A 27,902-nucleotide genomic window follows, 5' to 3' on the forward strand; every position below is an offset into this window, starting at 1 on the left:
TTTCTTCAGCGTATAAAAATAATAATTGTTGTGTTTTTGTTACCTTAGAATAAGCCGTTTCTATAGGGAGAGGGTCCTTGTCTACAGAGATCGGCATTTTGCACCACCATGTTTCTACAGTAGCCCACAATGGACAAAATAAACACTGCCTCTACATTGGGACATTTTTGCATCTGCCACCATAGTTAGCAGCCCCTCCACGAAGATCAGCGTTGAAAAAACAGTGATTTTTTTGACGTGAAACTGCTTTACTTGGTGATTTTGCTGGTTTGAATCACCTTGTCCGTTTGTTTTGGAGAGGAAGAGATCTCTGTGGACAAGCGAGCCATCTGTGACGTGCCAAAAGCATATAAGAAACACATTTTTAATAAGAAACTCCTTTCTTCAGTGATTTTATATGTTTTGGGGAGGAGAAGACCTCTGTGGATAATTTGGCTCCCAGTAAAAAGCTCCTGAATGTCTAGATCTTGAATTATCAGAAAGAAAACTGCGGGCCTTCTCAGACATGCCAAACAGCATTGGAGAAACACTGATTTTTAACGTGAAACAGTTTTATTTTGTATTTTTTTTAAATCACCTGGTCCATTTGTTTTGAGGGAGAGGCCTCTTTTCATAATTTGGCTCTGGATAAAAACATCTGGATCTTAATTTATCAGAGAAAAAAAGGAGCACAGATTATCAGGTGCTGGAAAAGCAGCCCATCTGTAACCTGCCAAACAGCATTAGAGAAACACTGATTTTTAACTTGAAACTGCTTTATTTAGTGTTTTACCAGTTTAAATTAGCTGTCTGTTTATTTAAGAGAGGAAGAGACCTCTGTGGATAATTCAGCTCCTGTTAAAAGCCTCCTGAACAACACACACTGAAGGAAGTCTTACAGGGAGAAATTTCAACTGGTTGTAATGTGCAATCCTAAGCGCTAGATGCCACTAAATTCCCTTAAATCTCACATACTGGACCTTTAATATAATTTTTAAATTATTATACATAATGAAGCATCACTCTTTTGTGCCTGAGTTTTTTAAAAAAAGAGAGAAAATAAAGGATGTGTCATTTTGAGCACCCAAGATTTGTAATTATAACAATTTGAAAGCCAGGTCAAAATTTTTTTTATTTTTTTTTTTTTGTAGGCTCGTTGCGCAACAGAGAATATTTGATGACTAGGATTCCTCAGAACACAATTAAATGTTTAAATAAAATAAATAAAACAGACTAAAAATAAATGAATAATCAAAAATAACAACCGGGTGTTTAAAACATTGTTCAGTATAAATATCTCAGGAAAAATAATTGATGCTTACTATCTCTGTAATGGTAATTCATGAGAGGCACAAACTCAGGCTTTTGGTTTTACAAATTACAAAAATATGTATTTACATAAAAATATTCAAGAGCCAAGAATCTTCTGTTAATCAAGGGAAAAGGGAATTTGGGAATGAATTACACTCTTTATAAATTACACTCTTTACCTGACTTCATTTATCGACCGGTTTATTCTTAGATCATATCAATAATCTTTTCTCTTACCATGGTTAACTCCCATTTTCCCATCGCGTCCGATATCCTAAGGAGTGTTCCTGCTTTCCATCTCGACAGGAATCGTTGGGCTGAAAATTAACGTCCACGTCTCGGAACAGTCAATTTATGGCTGCATCTTCTTATAATTAAAACGAATTTTAAAATTCTCTTGTGTGAAGCTACATTAACGCGCTTTTATTAACATTACAAAGACGACTTTGAGCGCAAAGTATTCGCTACATTTTAAGGCGCCAGAAAAATGCAGAGCTGCTCCCATGTGACGGTCTAAAACTGTCCCGACTTGTTTTATCTCCGTGCAGGCACACAGACAGACAGTAGGACGGTGGACAGGTTTGTGTTCTGCTGTCTCCACAGTGAAGTGTCCTCGTCCTGTGACTGTGGACAGTCGTAATGACACTGTTGGTTTTATGGTGGGAGGCGACTTTGCGCTGCTGTGCTGACTGTAGGAAGAGTGAGAGGAGGTGTGTCTGTCTCTGTGAGGGGAGGGGGCTTTAGGCCTGTGCTTAGGGATTGTTCTCTATTTATCAAAGGGACGTGGCTGAGGTGCACTTTTTTTGACCCCTCTGATGCTACAAATATGAGTGACTTGGGGAAAATGCATGACCATCAGTCCACCATAAATAAGTTATTAGATCACAAAAATTGCAAACAATAAAAAAGTCAAAAGTTAAAGTTTGTATAATTATGGAGTTAGAAATAAAGATGTAGTTTTTTTCTTTTGCCGTGCATGCTTATTAGTTGGTCCTAATAGGGTTTTGGGGGGTATAAATTTCAAATGAGATATGAAGATAAGGTGATTTTGATGAAAAATCAATATTTTGAGCTCAGTTTTTTTTTTTTTTTTAAGGAAGTGTCCATTGCACCCGATGTGTCCAGGATCATCAGAAATGTAAAAAATCTAACAGTAATTTCTGTTTTTTCAGTTTCTGGCTATGATAAATTGCGTAATTTTTGAACTTTTTAAAGAAAACATGCCTTTCAAACTCGTTCCTTCTTTTTTGAATTTTTTCTTTAAATTTGAATTTTAAATTGATGTTTTAAATATATTTACACATACACACACACACACACACACACACACACACACATATATATAGTTTAGGTATTTCTATGCATTTTGGCCTTTGGTCTACATGCAAACTGCATTTATGTTCACTAAAAACCTTTTAGTTCACTTTCATTTTGTGAAACCTTATTTTGTGACCTTATTAGGGTTGAGATGTTCAGAAACGAAACATTTCAGAAAACATTTCCAGTGTGAATGTGTAGACAGAGCCTGAGGTGTCAGAGTGTGCACCATTATCTCCTTTGTGATTGTTTTCCTTTTGCTCACTATGAAAAGGGTTAGGGTTAGGGTTAGGGTTAGGGTTAGGGTCCCTTAATTGGACCCTGACCGGGGCCTCCTATGAGCAAGACAGTTTGTGTGTGAGTTTGTGTGTGACTAATTCAGGTGACAACTTGACAGTCTGACCCACATGATGCTCTTCCAAGAAAGTGAAAACATGCTTAACTTTTCTCTGAAAGATGGCTGCTCTCTCCTGAGTGTGGCATTTCGTTGTGCATCATCTTTCCATCCCAATGTGACTGACAACAAACCACAAGATGGCCTTTTTTTCATGAAGACATGAATGAACTTTTCTTTGCCAACATGAAATACTGCATCATACACCTTCTTTTCTATTCACAATAGCTGTGAAACAGCTGACATAAAGTGACGTACATGTTTCCTCATCATCTAAAATCGGATTTACTTTCCATTAACCCGGATGTGTCATTGTTAATAGTGATATTAACCCATAAACGTGACACCACTGACTGCAGGCCAACACCTACAACCTTCTATTAACATGTCATCTATTTTGAATAAAGGAGAGGGAAAGAGCATTTCTGAAAGCATTCATTCTGATAACTTTTATGAAGCTTTTGCATTTGAAAACAATTTCTAAATTTTTATTTTTTGCTTCCAGTGAGGTAAATCATGATCCGTTGAGTCGAAGGATAAATTTGGCATCACGTGAAAAACGCTCATAGGGAGGTCATTCTTAATTTCTTCAGCTCTGTATAGCAAATAATGAGAACATGAAAAAGTATGTATTTGTCCAATAAGACATGGATTAAGTTAAGAGACCAAAATTATGACACAGAGAGTGATGAAATGGTACTAGCACAGGTCTTCTTTTCTGAATAAACGGCAGTTGCTCTTTTTGTCAGGAGAAAGTTTCCCAAATTCATTGCATCCCAAAAAACTACAAAATATCTAAATATCTAAAGAGTAAATAAAATAAAAAAAGAAAATAACTAACCAACTATTCGAGATACATCTCCATCCAAAATAAACAGACAAGGTAATTTAAAAAAAAAAAATTTATTAGCAGTTTCATGTTTGGCGCTGCTCATTGCAGATAGGCTTCTGACAAAAGTGGTGGGCGCAAAGATGCAAAGATGCAAAGGTGCAAAAATGCAAAAATGCTAATGATCCCATCTAGAGCCAGCGTTTGGTTTGTCCATTCTGGGCTACTATAGAAACATAGTGGTGCAACATGGCCGTTTCCATAAATAAGGACCTGCTCCCTTTTTAGATATAAACAGCTCATTTAAAAATAAACCACAAAAATTCTCATTTTTAGCTGATTACACACATGAAATAAGCATTATGAATATATGAAAATGAATGAAAATATGAAAATATTGAAATATTTTCATCTGCACCAAAGCAGTGAACCCACAAACTCCCGAGAGCCAAAAGTAACTGGGCAACAAAACACATCTGACGAACATACTCTCACTTCAATGTACTTATTTCTTACAATTTGTGAAACATTTATTATCAAGTTGCTCATTGCCTTTTTTCCCATAATAGGTTATAAGAAAAGGCTTAAATATTTATGAAAGGCTTCTGAAAACAGCACAAGAAAAGTGATATCACTCCAGTTTCAAAGGGTAAAACGCACATTATATTCAACAAAAGCAGCCAACTGATTGACCAATATATGATGTCAAGTGTTGCCAAAGAGTCCCTACTCCAATACAAACTAAAAATCTCAGAACAATTCGGAGAATTTGTTCTCTGGATTTAGGAATTCAGAGACCTGAGGACGAGGCTGACGCAGAGTGCTTACAGTAGTAGTAAGGAATGCAGACAGACAGTTCTTTATCAACATGGCACAAAAGACAAATACCTTATGACACTCTTTGCGTTCATGAACCTCATGACATGAACTCGCCTTCAGGGCAAACCATAACAGTATGATCATGGCTGCAGCACATTTAGATTCAGCTCAAGTCAAAGTTAAACTGACCAATGTTGTTATTCTACACTGTATTAAACTGCTGTAAAAATATGGCCAAATTCTGACAGTGTTGTATAGTTTTCTGAAATACAATAAAACACTGTAAATGTTGATGCTTTTTGGAAATAATGTTACACTGTAAATCTCATATTCTACTGTTAAATTCTGTAATATATTTAATGATGATGTAATGCTGAAGTAATTTTTTGGTATTGACACTGTAAGATAACAGTAGGATTTTGGCAACTATACGTCATTTAGCATAAATCTAAACTGTAACAAATTACTGTAAAAATACTGCCAATTTAAACAGCTATGTATAGTTTTTTTCCCTAAAGTACAGAAAGATAATGTAAATCTTGACACTTTTGGAGCCAATGTCATAATGCATACCTCATATTGCACTGTAAAATAATGTAACAATTATAATGGTCATTCACTGTTAAAGTTATTCATGGCAATGGCACTATAAAGTGACAGTAGGATGCTACCAGTGGTTAATTTTACAGGAACATCTGTCACAGTTCTCTGCAGCCATGTTTCAATAAATGTTAAACAAAAGTTAAAGGTACACTATTCAATATTTTTTCATTAACAATGGAGAAAGATACAATGTGTAATGTGTTTCTTGTCTTGTCTTGTCTTGTCTTGTCTTGTCTTGTCTCAACTTTTTGATTTCATTGAATCCAGTTAGAATGATTTTTTTCAACTCAGCTGTTTCTGGTGAAAAGGCTCTGATAAACCCACGAAACACGACCTTTTCAGCAGCAAACGGCAGACAGACCATTTTCTGTGATGAGCTGGTGAACAAAATGAAGCATTTATAAGCTGAAGAGCCAGATGTTTCTCTCGGGAGTTGGTGGAGACCAAAACGGAATAAAAAGGAGAGTGAATAGACTAAATTTGCCACATGGTGCTGTTCTGTCAGTGACTTTCTGTGTCTACTTATGACGTTTAAGGTCTCCTTCTGCATCAGCTGTTTACGCTCCAGGATGCTTTTACGCTGATGTCAACAAATGCACGTGGTGGGATGACACTGCATTGTCCTTATGTTCACACAACAGTACATGGCAACTAATGCATACTGTCACAATAGTTAGGATTAGGCGACAAAGTAACGGATGGTTAGGTTTAGTAAAGAGAGGCACATGGTAAAGTGTAGAAAAACACACACAAACATACACACGCACGCTTGCAGAAAGCGCATACAAGTTTTGTGTTTGTGGTACCCATCTACCTCCCCAACCACTGCCCCTATCAGTAACTCACGCTTCTTCTATCACATGTTTTCTCACAGCATTATTACCTGACAGTGTCCTTCAGTGTTTCATGCGCACACAACTGGTTCTTAAGTGAAGCTGCCCATGTGCGTTGCATGTGGATGTGACTGGTGCCATCTGGCCGTCTGCCAGTGTTTAATAACAACGCCACTGGTTCTGTCCGGTTGCATTTTCATTTGGCCAGTTGGACATGGAAGGTGGCTTTTGGCATCACGCTTGCAGACTAAAAGCACCAACAGAGTCGACGTATTTGACAAGTTTAGGCGTGTAAAGTTTCTTTAAATATCCTAAATGTATGTGTTATGTGTTATTTATTTCATGAGCTTTTCTTTTCTAAACCTAACCACCTGTGCTTCTGTAGGCATCCCAGCATCGCTTACGGCAGCCCAGAGTGTCAACAACAGACACAGGAGGATAACTAGAGCACAATATGTAGACACAAGAGTCCTATGACAAAGTAACATGTGACAACTTGGGATGAGAACATGTTGGGACATTTGAGGAAATGCAGTTTTTGACCAGTTGTGTTGGATCATTTTTCAGTCATGGAGTTTTTTGCCTGCATCTTGCATATAGTACAAAAAGAGGGACAAAATCACAGAAACATCCTGATAGAGACAAGAACCAGTTTTAGCTTTCATAACAATTTCTGTCCTCTTTAGACTGCTGTTATACAAACTGAAAAATGTGCAGAAGAAACTCTCCAGATGAAAGATAAGTTTAAAACAAGACTCCGATTTCATTACCTTCATTATCAACCTTTATCTAACATAAAAATGCTTGAAATGGAAACACACTGAAGTATTACTGAGAGGCTATCACATTTTTGGGGGGTTGCCAGGGCCACACCGGTTTCATATCAAGTGCATACCAGTCTCTGTCAAGATTTCCACCACTCCTGCTAATGACTCAACCACTCAGGTGTGCTCATGGAGACAAGAATGAAACTCTTTAACAAGCCTTGTTAACCACTCGGGTTCTCTGACGCAAAACAGCTCAGAGAACAGCATCTTTTGTGACTCGGCCGCTCGGTGTTTGACTGCAAGCAAAATGAAATTAAGTCACGCTGCCTGAGGACACTGATGAGGCCAAAGAATCGGCTGTAATTCTTTTTGTGCTGATAGAGTTTATTGTGCAAAGGCTAAAGACTGTCCACGCTGAATGAACGTGACCTTTAGGAGAGGCGTGGCATAATGTAATAAAAGACAAGAATCAGATTGCTCCGTTTACAGCGACACAAATAGATTCATTTCTAGGCCAAAAGAAACCCACAAATGTGTCATTTTACCCTGAAATATAATCTGATTTGTTCATAAAGAATAGAGTTGGACCACAAAATGTTGTATAAACTTGTCAGCTTTCAAGGCCAAGGTCCTAAGAATACGTAATATATTAAAACTGCTATTGATACTAAAGCACAGTAAATATAAGATACTTCAAGACTTTTGTTTAAATTATGTCCTAATTGGTGACTTTAATTTCTACCAGAGTCATTTTCTGGTAAGCATGTCCGACGGCTCGTTCTGATGGCGACTTGATCAGCTGCTCACTCAGTTTTACAAACTGTCTCGCACCAGCGAGGTTTTCCAACAAAATGTCTGTCATTGCACATGACCATTACACACGGAGGTGGCTATGAACAGTGCCCAATGTCACTAATTCATCACATGTACTGTACCTGTAAACCATCTTCAAGGTGATACCACAATCATCATGAAAGAACATCAGACAGATTCTTGACAATTAATTAACAGCTCTCACAGTTAAACAGACTTTTCAAATTGCTGCATAGTGCAGGATAATATAGAGAGATCACAAACATTGAAATAATGGCTTAAATGTAAGCTTAACTAAAATTATGATAATAGCATTCATCACACAGGCTCAGTGATTATGTAGGTTAGCCCAAGTAAGTTTATGATGGTGTCTCCAAGTCATATTTTACACAAGACAGTGAAGTCACAGTATGGTCTTCAAATGTCGGCCATTGAAAGTGTTTTGAAATTGCCCTTAAAAGGTTTAACTTCAGGATTTCTGCATATCACCTACCCTGTCTTGCGTCTTTCAAATATACCACACAGTATTTTGACAGTCTACAATCTGATACTTTTATCTAACTGATGCAACTATTTACTCTCATGCACTCTTTATTTCCTCTTTATGTTGAGAGTAGCCAAGGCCTTCACACTTCTGCATAAAAAAACACAAATTGATGCATAAGAATTCAGATCAGATCAGAATGTAGAAAATGAAGTGTCTGACACTCAAAATCTCCCAGAGAAGGCCCCCCAGAACCCCTCTTGATTTGAGTCCCTCTGACATGGGGCTGCAAGGTGTCCTTTATTTTTCCACCTGAAAGTATGAGCCTGACTGATTGTAATCTAAGCAGGATAAATCTTCCCTGCAGCTATCAGGTGACACTTACATAAAGGCAGAATGGCAAGATCTTCCTGTGCTATGTTGACGAGCCTGCACTGAGGACACATCAGGACAAACTCAACATGTGACACAAAGGACACACCTCCACCTGGAGGGCAGAAACAGAACAGCAGATCGCATTTTAAGGCTGTGTGTGTGTGTCTGTGTCCTGTAGTGGTAGATGTGTATGTAATCTTACTGAAAATAGTCAAAATGACAAATTCCAAGGCAAAAGCCCAGAATGACACCCAGAAAAAATACAGAGCATGTTTTTATGCTTTGATGACTGTAGGATCAAAAGTATGAATGGGTTTCAATGGCATTTTTTTTTTTTGCCTGAACAGTATGAATGCCTCAACTTTGTTTAAACAGTGTATTTTAGACTTATTGTAGGAGCTGAGCTGGAAACACAGATTAAACAAAAAAAGGAAAAAAAACAACAACACAATCTTGCCAAAATGTATGCAACATGCATGAACACAGCCAAAATTACCAAAAGATTAAGGGAGAAAAGTATGTAAAATGTGCCAGACAGTCAGGGATAATAAAACAATCCAAATATTAAAAATAGATAGAGCAGACCCTTGCACTTTACATAGTGTACAGCAGAAATGGTCATACAATAACTGTAATAAAAGATATGTCAATAAACTTAAATGTGAAATGCAGGAAGGAAAATTTCTTATTTTAAATAGAAAAAGACCATTTTTCATCCTGATTTGGTTTGTCATGTTTGTATTTCATAAATACAGACATGTAGGACCTGACCCCCTGACAGAAATGGCCCGACTTACCAACCCAATCAAATCAGCTGTCCCTCAGCCCGAGGCCAATGTGTCCACCAAACTTCAGGAAATCCATCCTGGGGCGTTTCCCGCTGACAGCTGGAGAGACTTACATGGTGAAAACATAACGTAGCGTAATGCAGAGGAGACAAAACCTGCAGAGTGAATCAAATCAAGACATTTATTTCCGTATCTGACGCATCAGGACATGTAATGTAATTTATGTTACATCAAAACACATCAACCCAAATGAAACTACATGAATCAGAATGATAGCCCGTGTGTGTGTGTGTGTGCGTGTGTGTGTGTGTGTGTGTGTGTGTGTGTGTGTGTGTGTGTGTGTTAGGCTATGGTACACAGCAACATTGTGGGGACTCACCTTACTTTTGCGGACAAAATACAAGCCACCATGAAGTGATAGAAAAACAGCTGTGTGCATGCATGCATGTAAGTGTGAACATATTTTTATACTTATTGAATATTTACTTATTTACACATGTAATTTCTTCTGTTTAAATATACATATTGTGGAAAGAACCTCATGTAAATACACACACTGTCAAAGATAGAAAGCCTTACTGTAACCCTTTGAAACCTGGAGCAACATCACTTTTCTTGTACTGCTTTAAGACACATTTCGCAAGTATTTAAACATTTGAACCCTGAGCAGAAACAAAGAAAAAAAACTTTTAAAAAAGCTTAATAAAAAAGAGGTCCAGAAAGCTATATTTGTAATTATAATACTAATTGATTTAAAATTATTTTTCAAAATTATGGCAGTTTTCAAGCATTTTGGACATCTTCTTTTTTATTTGTTTACATTACGATTTAAAAAAATAATAATAATAATAATAATTTAATGTATAATTTTTTACTAACTTTTGCTCATTTTCGGGTCATCTCTTCTTAAGCTGCTCACATTTTTGAAACAAATTAAGCCGCGTTTCAAAGGCTTAAAACAGAGGCAGCAGTGTGTTTGCTAGATTGTTTTCCTTTTTTTGCGAGCAGTGTGTGCATATTTTTCTGTTTGCCCTCACAAAGTGGTTGTGGAGTGTCCTGCTGTGAGTGTGCGCATGCAGTGTGACTGTGTGTGAGAGTGTGTGTGAAAGGAGTGTGTGTGTATGAGGCTGTGCACAGCATGTCTGTACCTGGCAGACATCAGGTTGTACAGTAAAGGATTGATGGCAGCACTGAGGTAGAAGAGGACAGAGGACACCAAATTGAAATACTGAGACAGATAGTATAAAAAATATGCGTGTGTGTCACTGTGTGTGTCATTGTGCGTGTCACTGAAGCTCGTGTGCGTATTATTATTGTACAGGTTGTTGGGTGACACAGCGTGTGTGTTTGTGCCTGACGACTGTGTATCCGCATCAGTGTGTGTGTTGATTTTGGTCTCCCCAGTCTCGAAGTGTGTGTCAGAGTGGTTAACGGGTTCAGTAACAGTCTGTGTGTTTCTGTCCAAGCTGATGTCAGAGACAGTGTTCATGTCTGTATCTGTGTGTGTGTCCTGTCCATCAGTGCCAGTGTCAAAAGTAAAAGAGAAAATGGTGCGACCCACATGAAAGGGCAGCCAGCACAGGACAAAAGCCAAGATGATCACACCTGTGGGAGGTGAGGACACAGAGGGGACAGAAATAAGGGGGTGATGTTAGAATCGTTCATATTTGAAGGAAAAAGTCACAAACACGTATAAACACATGCTACCAATGTAACAAAGGGCTGTCCACACCAAGCACTATAACTATGATTATAACAATAACAATGTGTGCAACCTAAATGATGAACGATAACGTTCTGTAAACAGCGGTGCAAAGCACGCACCATGCACTCCGCGAAAATGGCTATTGATGAGTGTTAGGGTTTTGCTGTTCAGTACGAGGAGGTCGAGGAGAAACAAACAAATAACTAGAAGGATATGAGTTCACCAAACCCCTCAAAGATGACAGCGAGAATCAAACACACTATTATGAGAGCTGCCATCTTTTGAAGACAGGTTTCATTCCAGCTTTGGTCTGAGTCAGCATCAGTTTGCTGACATTCTGGCAATGTTAAGTGAAGACAAAACCGACTTAAGGGGTTTTATCATATTTTATCATATCATAAAATTATCATATTAAGGTGATGTTTTTTATTCAACTCTCTGGACTTTTTTTCTGTTGTCTTATTTTCCTGATAGCAGCAAACAGCACCAGAATCTGCTCCTGACAAAAAAGAAGCACTGACTAGAGAGATGAGAGCTCACCCAGCATTTTGACGGTGTGCCGGTGACTCTGGTTTCTGCGGCTGCTTTGAGGGCGGAGCCACAGCGTCCGTCCAATTAGGCCGTAGACCAGAACCAGGATGCAGACGGGCACCAGGAAGTACAAGTTGGAGAGGATCATCATGGCTGACAGCAGGCCAGAGGAGACGGCATATTGCGTGCAGCGGCACTCTCTCCTGTCAACTTTTGCTCCAATAACCTTTTCTTCCCTTCCTCCACCTTCATCTTTTTTCTTTTTATTTCGGGGCCCCCCTTCAACTTCCAGCCCTCCTTCCTCTTCATCTGCTTGTTTTTGGAGTTTCATTTGTCCTGCATCTGCTTGTCTTCTCTCATTTCTTTCTTCCATTCCCACATTTCTCTCTCCAAACTGTTTTAACTCGCCTCTCTTTATCTCCTTTTCTCCCCATTTTATTCCATCTATCCCTCCATCCACTGAGGCCATGTGTCCACTTCCTCTCTCCACTCCACCTATCAGAAATCCTCCCCGCTCTCCGTCTCTGCCTGTCCACCCTCCGTCCTCCCTCCAATCCCTGAGCCCCGTCTCCTCTCCCCCAACTTCCTCCACGCCGACCATGAGTAGCACCGGCGCAGCGCTGACGGCAGCGCCCAGCCACAGGCAGCCAATGAGAGCCTTTGTTCTGTGCCGTGTCACCAGAGTCTTGGCTGTGATTGGCCAGCAGACCGCGAGGTATCTCTCCAGGGACAGGAAGGTGATGTGGAGGATGGTGCAGAAGGTGCAGCACTCTGAGAGGAACACGGAGAGTTTACAGATGAGGTCTCCTAAAGGCCAGGGTCTGGGCCTCCACAGCTGCAAAAGACAGAACAATCATTTTTATGCTGCTGAACTTTTTATTCCACCTTTAATCAGGTGTGCTCTGACCGTGTTTTAATGGCATATTCTCAGATTACAACCTTGAATGCTTCATTTCGTATCTAGACAAGCGATGGATGAAGTATCCGAAAGTCACACTTGTGTAAAAGTACAGATATCTTACCAGAAAATGACTTTGGTTGTTTAAGTCACCTGTTAGAATATTACTCAGGTAATTGCCTCGAATTACCTGATATTTACTGTACTTGAGTATCAAATTTAATATTATTACATTAAATATGCTTAAGTATTTAAAGTAAAAGTACAAGTATATGTTGTTAATAGAAAATGAAGCGGTCAGAATTTTGAGAACAATGGATTTTAATTTATTTCTTTGTAACATACACCACTATAGATTAATACTCAAGTCACTCTGGGCCATGAGCACAGTTGAATTGTGTAAACTGGGATCCCAGTATTTGCTGGGAATTCTGATTAAAAAAAAACTGTTTTCCTAAAAGATAAACCTGCAGGCGGGAATCTCACATTACCATACAGTATGCTGTATGCATGTTTGTACGAATATCCCAAAACAACACCAAATTGCTGCATGTTAAAGATTTATTGTCTTACCACTGCACGTAGTTATAACCTCAGGTCAGTAATAACAATAGTCACACACTCCGATATAGTCAATATATTCAAGATGGTTTTAGAACAAGTGCACAACAGAGGATCAAATGATTCTTCATGATGGTAGCCTACCAACAATGTTATTCAACTAAAAACATTATAATCTAACAAATCATATAATAAAAACTTGCACTGCAGTTCCAGTTGAAAATTATAATATTTCTTGCTAGAATTTCTGGTTTTCTTAGTAAAAAACTTATATAGCTGGATACAACTATTTATCAAAATCCTCTACAATAATATTAATAGCATTGTGGTAAAAATAATGAAAAACAGTGAAAGACAAATAACTGCATCAGGCAACCGTCGGCTGACAGTGCTGTTGAAGGTGTGGATAAGACACTCACTATGAACTGATTAGATTAAAATTACAGTTGGGAAAAGAAGAATTTTAGATTTTAACATTATTTCTATTTTAAGTATGATGGATGAAAAATGTGTGTGTGTGTACCTTATACAGCTCCAGCGGCAGCAGCAGGAGTATGAGCAGGTCACTGACAGCCATGCTGCTCAGGTAGAGGTAGGTGGAGCTCCTCATGTGAGGTCGGAGCCAAACCACCAGAATCGTCAGAATATTTCCCAGAAGCCCGAAGAGCATCAGTGGTATATAAATGACGGTCACACACACTAGAAGATGAAATATGGACATGTTTTATCAGAACCACTTTGTATTTATGACAGTATTTTTTTATTACAGTGGAAATACCGCAATGACCCAATAAAAAAAACAAAACACTTTTCATGGCACTGCCCTGAAATGCAGGGATGATTGGCTAATGATTTAATGATTGTAGTTTTCAAACATCGATCTGCAGCTTGGCAGGCGCATCATCCACCGTTTTTCAGGCCTTTATCCTCTAGTGTGTTTTTTTTTTTCAATCAAACCAATCTGCTCAGGTTTCAAAGGGTTCAGATATATGAAAGTTGACGATTATTATGCCGTCTACATTTGTTGCAACAGGACTGAAAATCTCACCTTTATTTTATTTTATTTTTTTAAAAAGGAGACTTTTTGAACACATACCTCCATTTTTAAAAAATGTCACTGAATTTAGAGACAAAACATTTGAACAACCAGAATCCTTCTGTTTTCATTCCTTTAAGTGTAATTCTGACTCATAGTGACAATAAAAATACTAATACTAGTATTTGTGATTTATGTTTTTTCTTTTTTGCATTTCTTTTCTTTTCCGTAAAATCTTGCGAGGTGCATCTTTATATTTTCATTAACCATTTTACAAGAATATTTAGCTCTAGTTTCTTTTACCCACCCAACTCAATCAGTCCAAACACAGGTTCCTCCCAGTGGCAGTCTTGGTTCGAACAGTTATCTGTAACACCAGATGTGAGGCCACAGTTTTCGTCTTCACAGCCGCTGCCTCCGCCTCCCATCTCCATGAGATCCATGATGGTGCAGGTGGGCTGGGCAGAGCAGCAGGGGGAGGTATGTGTGTGTGTGTGTGTGTCCCAGGTTACAGAGCGCAGAGGTGACGCACAGCGATGGATTTCCAATCTCAGCTCACACTGAAGGGGATGGTCACGGAGGAAAAGTCTACAAAAGAAAAGAAAAAAATATGCATTTACCAGAAAACTCAAAATCCAATGCTCCAATGTTTACTGAACATATGAGTGAAAAACATGCATATATATATGCAAGATGAATAAATGCCACTGTTTGTTTGTTATTTGTTCCAAATCATGAAAAGATAAACATTAATCCTTTTCTTGTGCTGCATTTAAAAAACAACAATAACAAAAACTAAAGCAAATTGATGTAATTTTTTCAAAAAGGCAATGAGCAACTTGGTGATTGATGTTTTACATATTAGTAGATTTTAAAAAGTATTTCAAAACAGCTATAAACAGATTTCTGGGTAAAAAAAGAAAAAACTACCATTAAATAGCATAACAACTAAAACTACCTTATCATATACCGACCATTATAGCATATTTTAAATTATGCTACAAAATAATTAAGATGTTTTAAGTACTTTTTCGAATTTTATTTTATCACTTTCTTTTACATATACTTTTTTAAAACTAATTTTCGGGTACTTTTTTTGCACTTTTTAACTAATTTAACTAACTAAACACTTTTGGTGCTCGTTGCCCTCTTCTGAAAGAAATCAGTTTGCTTCAAAGGGTTAACCCCGACAATACTGTACACATATGGAGGTACACATCTAATACATCAACACAGTTAAGATCCATTTATGAATGCAGTTTGATTCCTAATTACGTTTGTTGTTGTTGTTTTTTTGTCACTGAAACCATCATTACCAGAGACAAAGAAGCAATTAATGAGTAAATTTATCATTTTCACATCCACTAACAAAACTATCTGTTACTAAAACTGTACATTAGTGATTACAGCTGTACAAAATGATACACAAACACATGAATTTAAGGTAAAATGATATACTCACTGGTTGAGAGGAGCTTCAGCGTCTGGTGTGTCTCTTTGCTGTGATTATACACTTGTGCTTTGGCCGTCTCTCTCTCTCACACACACACACATCTATGTCACCCCCCCCCCCCCCCCCCACTCACTTTCACCTATTGTTTCTCTCTCTCTCTCTCCACCTTTCTTTCTTTCCACCTTACATTTTCACCTTATTTATATTTTCAACTCATTTCCATGTGTCCAACATCAGTCCTAATCATAACTATTAGATATTCACTCATTTTCAGAATTTTAAGCTTTTAAATGCCAGGTTTGTTATTTCTTAATTCGTTCAGGGCCTCTGTCTCCTCTTCATTGAGGTTGGGTCTGGTCAAGACAGGTTGAAAGCTGTTATGAAAATATTATATGTCAGCTTTGACCAGGGCAGTGATTTCTGGTGGCAGTTGGGCCAGAGGTGGGGTCCAGTTCAATTTGGGGTGAAAAGTGGGGGGTCTGCGTCCTTTTTGTTTTTAATTTTAAAATATGGGGACAATTTAATTCTCCCATGGTATTATTATAAGTCCCATCTGCTTTGTTCAATAATTTTGTTATTGCTGTCTGTGTCTGGGATAAAGTTGAAACCCCTGTTAAGTAAAGGGAGTTGTAGGGCGGTTAGTTTTATTTTTTTGGCCAAAACCATGACATTTTTTGACCCCTCCTGAGATGGCAGGCTTATGGGAACCAATAGTTTACATAGTGGGTAAGGGTTAGTTTTAGTGTTAGTGTTAGGGTTGGGGTTGGAGTTGGGGTTAGGACAGGGGAACTGAGCCCGTCTCCAAGAGGGTCCGGGAGGTGCACGGGCCTTCCACCGATCCCCCCCGTCATCCTGGCCCCAACCCCGCTGATAGGAGCGATTGCGCCCTCTGCTGTAGCGGACCTCTGTCCACCGTCCATCCGGGACCCACGCCATCGTGCGTGTATGAGTGTCCCTTTAATGTGAGCGTGTGTGCGTGGGTGTATATGTGTGTGTGTGTGTGTGTGTGTGTGTGATTTGTCCTCTGTGCTTTGAGCTTTGTTATTTATTAATAAATTTTGTATGTGCTATTTTTTATAAGGTCAATATGAAATGAAAGAATGTATTTATTAATGAATGTGTAACTTTTTAAATGATATGAGTTGAAATGAAAACCAAAAAAAGAGAAAAGTAAAAAAGAAAAAAAGATTTAGTTTTTAAATGAAAATAAAAAAAGAATTTATTTTTGTGGCAAAGAAGCCGAAATAGTGTTTGCCTGCGGCGACGTTTCGACCTAGAGAGGGTCTTCTTCAGGCCAAAGCACACAGAAAGAAAGAGTGAAGTCTGTCTGCTGGAGCTTAGAGTGAGAGCTGTGTTCTCTTTGAAAGTCTGATGCAGAGTGAGCCTCTGAGGAGGCGTGTCCTGACACATTCCCCACACTGCTGTCTCCCCCAAGCTCCGCCTCCCCTCCCTGTCCATCCAACTGCCAAAAAATGTTTTTAAATGATTTTTAGCCCTTTTAACTATATATGCAAGCCAATGATATTCCCCATTTATGTTTTGTTGCAGTTTTAAAAATTTATTTATTCCTGTTTTTTGTTTTAATTATTTATTTGTTTTAGAGAATTGTAAATGATTCAGTAAGTTATTAACTTGTTTTTAGCCCTTTTAGCCATGAATTTAAAGCAGTGTTAATCTTCATTCATTTATTATTGCAATTGTAAGAATTTATTTATTTCTGTCTGTTGTACTTTTGATCATTAACTTGTGTTTTAGGTCTCCTTTCTTTTTTATTTAGGATTAAGGTTAGGATTAGGGGTAGGGGTTAGGGTTAGGGTTGGGGGGTTAGGGATTAGGTAGGGATTAGGGTTAGGGTTAGGGTTAGGGTTAGGGGTTAGGGGTGGGGAAGTATCCCCCTCTCCTTTCGGAGAAGGGAGGTGCCCTCGCCCTCCACCCAAAGTACCTGTCCCTGTCCTAGTCCCAACGGGGTTGGGTGGCCCGCTGGCGCCGCCCACCGCGGCGGACCAGCGTCCAACCCTCCTCAAGGGTACCCATGCAATGGGTTTAATACAGTATAATATATAAAAAAATGTACAACAATGAATTAAAATACAATAATTTTTAACTGCCAATGTATAAACATATATGTGTCAACAGTAAAAAACTAAAGAAGGCGTGCCGAGACAACGTTTTGACCGAGTGAGGTCTTCCTCAGGTCAATTTAGGCACGCAAAAAACTAAAGTGTCAAAGAGGCTGGAATGATGTGACTCCCTCAGAGGTGTAAGATGAAATGAGCACTCTCCTGAAGTTGAAGCTTTTATGCCCTCTGTTTTGTCTTTTAACTTTGTGTTTTAATGTTAGTGTGTAATTCTTAACTTATTTTCTACTTGACTTTTTTAACCTATAACTCCCCCCATATGTCATGATTCCTGCATTCTCCTCCTCCCCCTCCCTGCCAGTAACTTTCCATTCACCTTCCTCTGACCTGCTCTACCTCCAAGCCGTGCCCACTGCTGCAGCCTGCTCTCCCCACAGCTGCAGCTCATCACCAAACAACCCGGTATTTAAGACACTCCTGTTCACACACACATTGCCAGATCGTCCTCTGCAGCATGCACGTCTTTCCAGCACTCGCCAAACAGATCCTCCGTTGCCGACTCTGCCTGTCCCCGACCTGCTCTCCTCGCCTGACTCCTCGTGAACCTACCTGCCTTCTGTCCCCGACCACGTGCTCAGTTTCGGCATTCCGGAAATCTGACGGATTCCCTGGTAAAGACCTTTCTGCTCTGCTTCGACGATTCTCCTGCCTGATCCCTGCTGGTGCTGTTGTTTCCGTGGACGGACTTCCCGGTAACCGAACCCCTGCCTGCCCTCGACCACTCCTCCGCTCGATCCCCGACAACACTCGCACACGTGTTGTCGGCTCACGGACCTACGGGGTTTCCTCGTCACCAGCCACAGTGGGTACGAGCTTCGTGTCTTCGCTTCGTGTGATTCCCAGAGACATTGCTTGGGCTCACAGCCTGAAGAACGAACTCTCAATCTGTGTCCTGTTTACCATTCGTGTTGGTTCAAATAAAAGTTATTACCAACTGCCAGTGAAGCGTACTGTACTGCATCTGGGTCCTCCATACACCCGTTACACCATATGAACTGTAACCCATCCCATATATGTATATATGCTCCTTAAATTATTAATATGATGTCTGCCACCAGACAGGACAGGATTAGACTGCAACGAACAATCAGAACTGCAGAGAGAATCATTGGGGCCGACCTGCCCTCCATCCAGGACCTTTACCGGTCCAGGATCAGGAAACGGGCAGGCACCATCTCTGCAGACCCATCACACCCCGGTCACAAACTGTTCAAACTCCTCCCCTCTGGAAGGCGTTACAGAGCACTGTATGCCAAGACCACCAGACACAAAGACAGTTTCTACCCCCAGGCTGTCACTCTGACTATTTACAGTTCATCAGACTGACACTCTGATGAACTGTAAATAGTCAGAGTGTCAGGAGAGAAAAACAAACAAAACAAAACAAAACAAAACAAAACAAAAACAAACAAAAAAACAAAAAAACAACAAACAACAAATATATATATATATTTATACTACCTCATGCACAGTGGTTTTTGCACTAAACTGTTCATACTGTATATTTTTGAATTACATACTGTACATTTTGTATATATTCTCTATCTCTTGATTTTGTAAATACAATTACATGTCTATGTCTGTCTTTTTTTCTATTTTTCTTATCCCTAACTTATTTCCCTCCCCTGTACTGTGAGCATTGCCAACCCGGAAAAAACTCCTTGTTCCTCATTTGTTGAACTTGGCCAATAAACGTGATTCTGATTCTGATTCTGATTCTGATTCTTATGTATCCCCTTTTGAATTATGTAATTTTGTATTGTTTAACTATATGATCCCATCATAAATTAATTGCCAAAGACCAATTTGATGATTTGTTACTTTTTTAAGTTTTTAACCCTATAATACCACATTGCCCCACCCACCCTGTATATATTTCTCCTTTTATTGTTATGGGGGTGTGGTTAGGGAAAATTTTAGGGGGCGTGGTTAGGATTAGGGCCAGAATTAAGGGTTAGGTTAGGATTAGGCACAAATTAAGGAGTGTGGTTAGGGTTAGGGCCTAATTGAGGGTTAGGTTAGGATTAGGCAAGAATGAAGGGGGGCGTGGTTAGGGTTAGGGCCAGAATTAAGGGTTAGGTTAGGATTAAGCAAGAATTAAGGGGGCATGGTTAGGATTAGGATTAGGGTTAGGGTTAAGGTTAGGGTTAGGGTTAGGATTAGGGCCAGAATTAAGGGTTAGGTTCAAATTAGGGTGAGATTAAGGGTTAGGGTTAGGGTTAGGGGTTAGGGTTAGGGTTAGGGTTTAGGGTTAGGGGAAATTGAACAATCCGGGAAAACAAATTTCCACGTAAAGCATGGGCCATCCTGGGATCGACGTCTGGTGCCCCTCACTGCTCATTCAGACCCCAAGGATATTTTGTTCCAAATGTACTGATCCAATGTTTTTTGTGTTTTTTATGTAAGGAGTCTGTCCATAAAGGACTTGTCTGTAGTCCCATGACCCTTAATGACTCCAGTTTGTGTGTTTCACCAGAAATGTATCTGTTCTTTTCTGGTGCCTGATGTTGTATCTATGCTGTATTAGTCTCATTTTCATAGAGTTCTTGGTTTCTCCGACATATTTCATATTACACTTGGAACAATAGATCAAATAAACACAATTGGTTGTTTCTGGCCCTATGGGAGGCCCAAATTTTATGACCATTTTGGATTGTGAGTTGGTCGCAAACCAAATGTGTTTAAATTCCAAACACAGTCTTTGTACCCCGTTCGTGGTCGGTTTTAGTTTGCTATGTACTAAAAGATCCTGTAAATTGTGGTTCCTGCGGTACGCAGAGATGGTTTTATGTTTTTGGAGCGTTGTGGTGTTGGATGCAGCTCATCTCCAATCAGTGCAGTATTTAAGACACTCCAGTTCACACACACATTGCCAGATTGTTCCTCTGCATGATGCATGTCTTTCCAGCGTTTCTCCGTCAGATCACCCGTTGCCGACTCTGCCTGTTCCTGACCTGCTCTCCTCGCCTGACTCCCCCCGGACCTACCTGCTCTTTGTCCTCGACCATGTTTCCAGTTTCGGCATTCCGGAAAACTGACGGCTCTACTGGTAAAGACTCCTTCGCTCAGCTAAGACGATCCTCCTGCCTGATCCCTGTCGGTACTGTTGCTCCCGCGGACGGACTTCCTGGTTACCGAACCCCTGCTTGTCCCAGACCATCCCTCTGCTCGATCCCAGTCGGCGTTCCAGCACGTGGAGACGGCTCGTGGAGCTACGGGGTTTCCTCCCCGCCAGCCACTGAGGGTACAAGCTTCGTTTCTTCGCCCCGTGTGAAACCCAGAGACACTGCCAGGGCTCCCTGCACGAAGAACGAACTCTTTGTCTGTAAGCTGAGCCATATCTGTGTTGGTTACAATAAAAGTTATTACCAACTTATCGAGCCTATTGTTGTACTGCATCTGGGTCCTACCACCACCCGTTTCAGTACAATCTGGCCAGACATGGACCCAGCAGACTCCAATGCTCTGCAATCCCGCCTAGCCCGCGTGGAAGGAATGCTTCAGCAACACGAGGCTAAGCTAACCTCCAACGCGGCAGAGGCGCGTCAGTCTGCATCAGCCCTGGAACGAGCGCTAACCCATGACAAACCAGAGTTGGGACCAGGTTTCAGAGTCGCAGTCTTACACGCTTCTCTGAGCTTCCTCTAGCACAGTCACGCACCCATAATGTAAATGTTATAAAAACAGTGTCTGTCCCCCGACCACTTCATTTTTTTAATACTAAAATAAACAAAAGGGGAGTTGTACATGAAAATCTCATAAAAATTAACTCATCTCCTGTCATACAGCATCATAACAGGAGAATTAAATGCGGACTCTTGAACGTTAGATCCTTATCAACCAAGGCTCATTTAGTCACTGATTTAATATCGGATAACCATATTGATTTATTATGCCTCACTGAGACCTGGCTTTGTCCTGAAGAGTACGTTAGCCTGAATGAATCCACTCCTCCTGGTCATATAAATAGTCACGTTGCGCGGGACACTGGCCGAGGAGGGGGAGTCGCTGCTATTTTTGATTCAAGCTTAGCAATTCACACTAAGGCCAAGTTAAACTATAATTCATTTGAAAGCCTTTTTCTTAGTCTTTCTCACCCATCCTGGAAAACTTTACAGCCAATTCTATTTGTCATAGTGTACCGCGCCCCCGGCCCATACTCTGAATTTCTACCTGAGTTCTCTGAGCTTATATCAAGTTTAGTGCTCAAATCAGACAAAATTATTATCGTAGGGGATTTTAACATTCACATGGATGTTAATAGTGACAGCCTTAGTTCTGCTTTCTCCACACTTTTGGATTCAATAGGCTTCAGTCAGTGTGTACATAAACCCACCCACCGCTACAATCACACCCTCGATTTAGTCCTTGCGTACGGCATTGATATTGCAGATTTATCAGTATAGGCTGTTGTGATATTTGTTTGCATTTCATGGACTCATTTATTTTTCATTTCCTAATGCAGATTTTCAGGAGCCCTTAGCTGCCTGTTTATGTGGAAAAGAACAGTTTGTGCGCCTGGACAAACCTTTACAAGACACACACAAACTGGAGTCAGCAGACGTAAGTATTTTCATTTGGTTTGATTTATGATGATTCATTTGACAAAAAAACTCATGCAAGATCTGATGTGAATCTGATGTTTCATCCATATTTGGAATAAAAACTCATTTTACGTTAATAGGAGCGAGAACCATTGTTGAAACAGGCCAAAAGAAATGCTATCGTGAAACAGTTTGTTGAACTTCGAGAATCTGACCCGGAAACACCCATGGTCTCTACGTTGGACCTGGGAAATACTCATAAAACTGGTACTTTTAAGTTGCTTTAGTATTTTTTGTAGTTCTGTAATAACAAGTACACTGAAAAGAAACTTTTTATTATCCTATGAAATTGTCTATTTACCCATACACATATTAAACTTTTGCATTTTCTTTTGTGTTGTTTTTATGGCTTTTTTGTAGCAACCAAACATGTAATGATATATACTGAAATTTGGAATTTAATCTGTTCTAATTTGTTATAGAGGGTGATGGTCCAAATGATGACTTCCAAATGTTGGAGGACCCCACTGATGGTGACAAGGGGCAGGATTATAATGCTTTCGGGTGCCAGGATGAGGAGAATGATGGGTGCCAGGATGAGGAGAATGATGGGCGCCAGGATAATGAAATGCACAGCAGTCCATCCTCTGGCCATCCTAGCTACGCTGGTAACAGTTCCACCATGGTATCTCCCGACCCCATGCCACATAGAAGCTCTTTGCACATGCATCACAATACATCCTCCTCCAGTGATGCTTGTAAATACAAAAGCAGACCACTTCCTTCCAGCTCTGTTTCTGGTCTCAACTCTTCAGTTTTCTCTACAAGTGGGAGTGACAGACTGCATTCCACCCCTCTGCAAGGGTCCTCCGGTTTGTCCAGTCACACTACGAATTCCTCAAGAGGCTTGTCAGGGCACTTGAGTCGCCAAAGTGACCATGCATCCAGCGACGGTGGTGTTCCCTCATGGAGCTTGCCAGGGCACTTGAGTGGTGGGAGTGACATGTCACTTAGTTCAGCGGGAGTGCAATCAACATGTAGCTGCAACTGCCTTGACCTTGCTGTCAGGTTGAAGAACCTTGAACAAAAGGTGAAAAAATGATGACCAGCCAGCCCCGTACGCCCAGCAGCATTCAAAAAAACCCCCCTCTATCTGCCCAAAAAGGGGAACACACATGCAAGTACAAGAAGGGTGGTCTGAAATGGGTGTGTTTAGGACCCAGATGCAGTACACCGATACTCTGTGGCAGTTGGTAATATCTTTTATTAATACCAACACATATAATGTCCAATATACAGAAAGTCAGTTTGTTCTTCAGGCGGAGAGCCCAAGCAATGTCTCTGGGTTTCCCACGAAGAGAAGACACGAAGCTTATACCAACTGTGACTGGCGAGCAGGAAGCCCCGTAGCACGACGAGCCGACAACACGTGTGGAAGCGTCGTTGTGGGTAGAGCTGAGGAATGGTCGGGGACAGGCAGAGGTTCCGTTACCGGGAAAGCAGTCCGCAAAGGCAGCAGTACCGACGGGGAGCAGGCAGGAGGAACGTTGAAACCAAGCAGAGGAGTCTTTACCAGAGAAGCGGTCAGATTTCCGGAACGCCGAAACAGAGCACGTGATCGGGGACAGAAGGCAGGTAGGTACACCAGGAGGCAGGCGAGGAGAGCGGGTCGGGGACAGGCAGAGTCGGCTGGAAAGTCTTGCATGACGCAGAGGAACAATCTGGCAGTGAGTGAGAGTGTTGAAGTGTCTTATATACCGGGTGATTGGTGATGAGCTGCAGCTGTGGGGAGAGCAGGCTGCAGCGGAGGGCGTGGCTTGCAGGTAGAGCGGAGCAGAGGGAGGGTGAATGGAAAACTACTGGCAGCGGGGGAGGAGGAGGAAAGGCAGGTACCATGACAGTGATCGTTTATTTGATAAGTTTTACTTGTCATGTCAGTTACAATTTAGCAGTCAATTCATTCTTTTTCAGCTTTTGTTTGTACAACAAATGTTTATTTTTTTTATCTTTACTCCAGAGAAGGTTACTGAAGACTTCATGAAGTTTCGCCTTGGGTCACGGACAACAAGAAAGGACAGGGATAATGCAGCGCAGGCATCCAGCCATGTGTCACGATTTTGTTACTACATGGCTGCTGGCCTACCATCCAGTGCTGTTTTCCATGACCTGAGGTTCCTCCTACAAATGGACAAGTTACGTGCGTAAGTATTTTTTCATGTCATATATTTCTTGACCAAAAAATGATAATTTTCTGAGTTAACCAAGGACAAAAGACTTACAAATATTAATACAGATTCTTCCCTATGAATTCCAAGCTGTGATCTATGATATTTTGAAATATGTGAAAATGTGGAAGTTGGAATATTGAATGTAGAATGTGATGGCGGAACTATAAATGAGACTTAGTCACTTATAATTGCTTTTCTTTTTCCATAGTTGGCCAACATACTTAACGCATAAAGGCTATGCACCGACATCAATCAAAAACATGTTGAACAACGTTACCATGTTTTTGAAGCACATTGAGAACTCATATCAGAAGGCTAGCAAGATTAAGCAGAAGGACTTTACTCAACTTCATTATGAGATAAAGAGAATAGCATCAGAGGTCCAAAGGAAGGTGGTGGTCCATGGGCAGAAAGTGCTGTCCCGAAAAACAGGTAGATATTTTCCCTTTTTTTCCAGTCTGGTTTTGTGTACTTTCTGAAAATCAAATTGTATGTCCTGTATATATTTTGTCATCTAAATGAATTGGGAATTAAGGCCACATGTGGTGGTGCACTGTTTTCGCAGATGATCAGCTTCTCGCACATGACCAAATGCAATTTATGAAGGCTGCCAGGAAAAAAATTCCAAAGCTGCTTGGTAAGCGGATTACATTACTTGCACTGTGATCAATTTTCTTGACTAACTTAAAATATTTTAAAAAACGTATTTTCATCTAACTTTATATGTTTTGTAGAAGACTTATCCAGACAGACGCATGAGAAGGAGCAGCACTCCAAGTTGATGGGGTATATAATGGGGTACCTCGCCATGCTGACAGGACACAGATCTGTGGTCCTCACCAACATGACCAAAGAAGCTGTGGTCAAATTTGAGTCGTGGAATCACGGCGAGAGGTTCCACATTCTGGTTAGTATTTCTTGGGACCACAAACCTCAGACTAAACACAATAGACACTAATGAGTTTAATGATGAATATTGTTTTGGTAAATTAAAGTCCAGTGAAATATGACAATTTTTGCATTATTTTTACAAGGTGGATGAACACGAAACAGTTCAGGCATTCGGCCAAGCCTCACTTGCCCTGAACAGTGAAGAGTTTTCATGGCTTGAAGCACTGACAAATGGAAAATGCTGTGACCACGGGAAGAGGAGCAAGTATGTGTTCCACACAGATGCCGGCAAACAGATGGTGAAGCCCTCAAACTTCCTGATCCTGGCTTGGGAGGACGCAGGAATGCAGAGTACAATCACCTTCAATAAGATCCGAAGCTGTAGAATAGGAATGTGGAAGTTGGAAGTCAGCCGTTGATGTGGAATGTGGAAGTTGGAAACTTGTAGTCATTTTAAAGTGTTGAGATGTAAACAGTTAATTGAGAGCCCTGAGTAAAGTTACTGAGACACAGTTTCCAAATATCCACTTCAAGTAGCATATTTTTAAATTTTATGTCTTTGGGTTTCCAGGCGGACCGACACCTGTCTGAAAAGGAACGCAAGCAGGTGGCAAAAGCCATGTGCCACGATCCAACTACAGCTGACAAGTTTTATGTGGCTCTGCCTGACAAAATTATGGCATATGAAACTAGGATGCTAAGACTCAAAGCCCTGAGGATGTCTGAAAGTCATATGGAACATGATGAGGATGAAACCAGCCTAAGTGACACAGGAGAGACCAGCTCAGAAGATGAGCAGCCCATCAATGATGATGGACCTGATTCAGAATCGTCACTGTCTTCGGACGAGCTGAGACGCATGCCTCAAAAACGTGCAGCAAAAAACTTGACTGTTACGGTTTCTGGGCCTTCATCCTCAGAGGATGAAGTCCCACCAGCTCAACCTCTACCATATAAGAAAAGACTGAAGTTCACTGGGAAATCCAAGAAATACGGCATTCCAAAGAGGCCCGATGTGTTTGCACTGTCAAAGTGTAAGGTGCAGGTTGAAAGGCTAAGCTCATCTATTACAGAATATTATAAGACGAAAATGAAATCACAGTTCCTGCCAAAACAGGTTGTCCACTCTGACCATCCACCCCCAGCTGAGTGCAGTGTCAGGAATGAGGTAGATATCACAGATCAGGAGAAAGGAGGATGTCAAATTGAAGAGAGGCCCCACATGACAAGTAGAAGTTTCCCCACACCCCCTGTTGAGCAGGCTCCAGGGGATGTGCAGGAACCCCCCACCTCCATCAAGCAGACGCCTGAGGAAACAAATCCTGAGGGTGCACAACAATCTGCGTCTATGCTCTCAAGCTTGGAGACACCGGAGTATGTGTATCTGCCCATTGAGATACTGGAGTCCGTGCCAGAGACTCTAGTCATGGATATTCAAGACTGTGCCCCTGATACCTTGATCCAGATGACAACTGAGGTCATTGTCGAAACGCTTGCAGAGGACATGCCACAAACCCAAGCCGCTGATCCCACAGGCTGTGCCCCTGAGAACCTGACCCCGATGACAGCCGAGTCATTAGAGGCAGTCAAACAAATAGTGGATGCCACAACAACATAGCTGAGTCTCCTCAGTTATTTTCTACTGCCCTGTGTTTGCTGTTCCACTCTCTGTTCCACTAACCCCATACCTGTTATTAGTTAAGGGTAATTATGCTAGCACTTCAATTCAATTTAAAGTTGAATCTTTCTATTTGGAATTTCATTCCAGCAAATTTGTTTTATGATATTTCATAAGGATTTTATTGTTCAATGTTCATGTCCAGATAACCAAATCCAACATTTCTTCTGGGGCACATTTGGCATGGAATTACAGCCCAACAGCGGGCCACATCTGTTTGCCCAAACTGGGCCATATAGATATAGATATAGATATAGATATAGATAGATAGATAGATAGATAGATAGATAGATAGATATAGATATATGGTGCCGGAAGAAATATTGGATTTTTGTTATGTGGGTGGTTATACTGTTTGTACAACTTATCATAGCTGTGATAAAAAAAAGTGAATGTTTTTTTTGTAGAATTTGCAATTGAGTTTGAGTCAAGGTCCAGTGTTGAAATTTTTGTAAAAGTGTTTCGTAAAATTCACTGAAGTGAAGGAAGCACTTTGTAAAAGTTTAAAAATCAATGATGTACTGCAATAAAGTACCAAATTGCTGTTGGTGACATGTTTCTGGGATAAGGTTGCTGCATTAAACACAAATGGTTACATCAATGTAGGTATATCGAAGGATCATATTTCGATGAAAGAGGGACACAGTGGGATGATAGCACATATGGAATCCTGGAGAGTTCTCAATGAAAAACAGGAAGGTGCATCAATGTAGGCACATGTAATGATGAATTATTTATGAGAAAAAACTTCCAAATTCTCATCTACCCATAGGCACATAGATGAGAATGTGGAAGAAATTTCAAAGGCTCATATTTCAAAGACAAAAGCAGACAGTGGGCTGATTCTTAGTTAATTTGGAAGCTAATAGAGGGATGCGTCCAACACAGGTGGCAACATCAGTATAGGCACAGGTAATGATGACTTAT

The 27,902-nt window shown here is 40.4% G+C and overlaps 2 protein-coding genes across 5 annotated transcripts; one reads left to right on the top strand and one right to left on the bottom strand.

Annotated features, from left to right (window-relative positions):
- Nucleotides 1-8,490: 8,490 nt before the first annotated feature.
- LOC121956834 (growth hormone secretagogue receptor type 1-like) lies at nucleotides 8,491-14,471 on the bottom strand. Its single transcript, XM_042505231.1, has 6 exons — nucleotides 14,351-14,471; nucleotides 13,531-13,706; nucleotides 11,558-12,383; nucleotides 10,836-10,917; nucleotides 10,448-10,559; nucleotides 8,491-8,583 (listed from the first exon to the last, which is right to left on the bottom strand). Exons 1-6 carry the CDS (start codon nucleotides 14,469-14,471, stop codon nucleotides 8,491-8,493), a joined length of 1,410 nt encoding a protein of 469 aa, XP_042361165.1.
- Nucleotides 14,472-24,062: 9,591 nt separating this feature from the next.
- LOC121957188 lies at nucleotides 24,063-27,163 on the top strand. Of its 4 annotated transcripts, none has more exons than XM_042505716.1 (6): nucleotides 24,063-24,379; nucleotides 24,615-24,838; nucleotides 24,972-25,043; nucleotides 25,141-25,313; nucleotides 25,441-25,648; nucleotides 25,869-27,163. In XM_042505716.1, the coding sequence occupies exons 1-6, from the start codon at nucleotides 24,168-24,170 to the stop codon at nucleotides 25,886-25,888; spliced, it is 909 nt and encodes a 302-aa protein (XP_042361650.1). In that variant the 5' UTR covers nucleotides 24,063-24,167; the 3' UTR covers nucleotides 25,889-27,163. The 4 variants fall into 4 exon arrangements, with proteins under 4 accessions (XP_042361650.1, XP_042361649.1, XP_042361648.1 ...); XM_042505715.1 differs by having other exon boundaries at nucleotides 25,441-25,562; XM_042505714.1 differs by having other exon boundaries at nucleotides 25,441-27,163.
- The last annotated feature ends 739 nt before the right edge of the window (nucleotides 27,164-27,902 follow it).

This window comes from Plectropomus leopardus, chromosome 17 (genome assembly GCF_008729295.1).
Source record: "Plectropomus leopardus isolate mb chromosome 17, YSFRI_Pleo_2.0, whole genome shotgun sequence".
NCBI lineage: Eukaryota > Metazoa > Chordata > Actinopteri > Perciformes > Serranidae > Plectropomus > Plectropomus leopardus.

What these genes read in the sequence shown, in the direction of transcription:
- LOC121956834 (XM_042505231.1), bottom strand. Translation starts at nt 14,471, where the DNA reads ATGGGAGGCGGAGGCAGCGGCTGTGAAGACGAAAACTGTGGCCTCACA. An exon ending in TGCCGCTGGAGCTGTATAAG is followed by an intron (nt 12,384 to 13,530) that starts GTACACACACAC and finishes TGTCTTTTGCAG; the next exon opens with CTGTGGAGGCCCAGACCCTG. An exon ending in GCACACCGTCAAAATGCTGG is followed by an intron (nt 10,918 to 11,557) that starts GTGAGCTCTCAT and finishes CACCTCCCACAG; the next exon opens with GTGTGATCATCTTGGCTTTT.
- LOC121957188 (XM_042505713.1), top strand. Translation starts at nt 25,917, where the DNA reads ATGTGCCACGATCCAACTACAGCTGACAAGTTTTATGTGGCTCTGCCT.